Source organism: Oratosquilla oratoria, chromosome 10, assembly GCF_046742065.1.
Source record: "Oratosquilla oratoria isolate Oo_2021 chromosome 10, ASM4674206v1, whole genome shotgun sequence".
Classification (NCBI taxonomy): domain Eukaryota; kingdom Metazoa; phylum Arthropoda; class Malacostraca; order Stomatopoda; family Squillidae; genus Oratosquilla; species Oratosquilla oratoria.
In genome coordinates this window covers 63,962,602-63,965,101 of record NC_134786.1, presented here as the reverse complement: position 1 = coordinate 63,965,101, position 2,500 = coordinate 63,962,602, and the positions used below count along the sequence as shown (strand labels likewise).

Genomic DNA, 2,500 nt, shown 5'->3' with positions numbered 1-2,500 from the left:
TGTATTAAGGGCAGTTTGCCCCCAATGTGCCCCATGGAGTTGTATAAGCCCATTTTTGACTCAAGGACTAACATATAATGGATGCTTTCATGGAAGATGCAACTTTGCCAGCGTGTTTAGGTGAGTGTTGACAGTTCTAGGACCCAATGCAAGGTCTACAGTAGTTGTAGCAGCATCCAGCTGTGGCATCTTCAGCTGATAGTGCCAGTCTACCTAGGCCATAGTAGAAGGTGTAAGAATATTTAGAAATCTTACGTAATGTGATTGGCCTATATTTACGCCCTGCAGGCTGCAGGTTGCAGGATCCACTTACAGGACTCAAACAGGGCTTAGGAGAAAGTAGGGTTTGATACTTGATGGTGGGCATGCTTGAACGGCAATTTAGTTTAATGTAGGGATAGTTTTAAGTTTAATCAGCGGCCGTAATGGTTTGTGAAGGACAAAGAAATAGATAAACAGTCATGTGACGTCATTGGAATGAAAGAAAACGTACGGGACTGTGATTCGCAAAGTTTCTTAGATGTGGCCGTCGTATTTTTTGTTTTCCTACAGTATTTCTACCTTAGGAAAGTCAACAAATGAAAAAGAATTAAATCAATGAGTCAATTTTTCACTTGAGGAAATTGGTTTGGAAAACTCCATCGTTATTCATTTGACCGAAGTGAGTGATGGGCAGTATGAAAGTGAGGTGAAGCGGTTTTTATTATCCCGTGGAAAAGTGTACACTTGGCACAGCTCGAAATATCCAGAGTGGCATTACGGAATCGTAAAAATAGAAACATTGATGATGAATATGTGCTTTCTCATCGTCCATGATTGATTATAAAAGTGATGCTCTTTCCTGAATGGTGGAAAGTGTTTTATCACACTCAGAGAGGATCATTGGAGCCAGTTACGTTTTCTTCTTCTGCCGCAGATTTGTTCGAAATGTCTTTCAATATATTCACCACATATTTATTTTTCCTCTTTCATTTATTATTCTAATTCTAATTAGAATTTAATCAAGTTTAGGATTATTTAAGTTAAGGCTTATGCAATGTTATTATTTTCATTTTTGTTCCGAATAGGAATGATGTGAGCCCGTTCAGTTAGCGTTGTCGTTTTACTTTTGAGTAAACATGTTTGATGGGAGGGCGGTGGGAAATGACGCTTACTGTCTAGGCGTGTGAAAAATGCCCTTCATACACACGCGCACACACACACACACACACACACACACACACACACACACACACACACACACACACACACACACACACACACACACACACACACACACACATCTACCTACCTACCTACCTGTCTACCCAGCCACCCAATTAACCACCTTTCCCTTAGGTTGTGGCAGAGTAAAACGACTAGGCGGCCTGAGCTGTCCCGGGAAGGCAGGATGTCCTTGGGATGGAGAAGTGGGCTGGGTGAGTGAGATGGGTGGATGGGGTGGGAACATGTCTTAATGTGTGACGTAGAGTAGAATGATAAAACTGGATGTTTTGCCAACAATTGTCCAGCGTTTCTAGCCGTGGGGTCACAATATCACACCGAAAAGTGGATTTGTAGTGGTGGTGAAAGAGAGGAACGAAGGAAGGTAACAGAACGGAATGGGTAATAGAAGATTTAAGTAATGGGTAATTTTTCCATGGTAGAGACTAGCTTCCAGTCTTAAATGAATTCTGCGTGACTGAGATCCGTAGGGGTATAACTAAAAACAAAACAAAATACGGAGTGACGGAGGTGGAAGAGGGGAATTTTTTTATATTATTCTTGTTATAGTAATATATATATATATATATATATATATATATATATATATATATATATATATATATATATATATATATGGGACGATGTCAGGGGCAAATTTTGTGATTCTGGAGTCACGTTTTGATTACAAAGGATGAACATAATGACAGGAGACCTTTTGGTCCATAACTAGGTCGTAGGCTAAGAGTAGATAGTTAAACGAAGAAAAAAATAAACAAGCGAACCTAAAAACTATCAGGCATTGCAGCATATTGCTTAAGTGTTTATCTAGAAACTAGATTGCATTATTGACAGAGACAGAGCTGCAGTTAGGCCTAGTTCCCCTCGTAAAAGGTCAACTGTCAAAAAGATGGAGATCAAGTCTTTAGAGATGTTGAGTCGCCTTTGGGGATTTCTAGCGAGTTGGGGTTCGCTTCCATCTCGTGGTTCCCGGTTCGACTCTCCGAGCACCTGAGGCAAAGGTGGTGCCTCAGGTTGTCACGATGTGGGGGGGGGTGTCCTGGAAAAGTGGGCGAGTGGAATAGAGATTGTGTTCTCTAGTGGCTGTAGGAAGATATATATATATATTATATATATATATATATATATATATATATATATATATATATATATATGTGTGTGTGTGTGTGTGTGTGTGTGTGTGAATATACAAAGGAAAAGACATTCGGATATGTATTCTTAAGTGAGGAGCCTACGCCAGGTGGCGCGTAACTACGGCCGGATCCGTCACCTCTGC

The 2,500-nt window shown here is 40.5% G+C and overlaps 1 protein-coding gene across 1 annotated transcript in view; it reads left to right on the top strand.

Annotated features, from left to right (window-relative positions):
* LOC143029273 (uncharacterized) overlaps window positions 1–2,500 on the top strand; it is a 213,478-nt gene that overhangs the window by 286 nt on the left and 210,692 nt on the right. Inside the window, exon 1 of the mRNA XM_076191991.1 lies at window positions 1–120. This exon is cut by the window's left edge and continues 286 nt beyond it. Within this exon, the coding sequence (XP_076048106.1) occupies window positions 78–120 (43 nt within the window). The 5' untranslated portion in view covers window positions 1–77. The remainder of the gene's footprint in view (window positions 121–2,500) is intronic.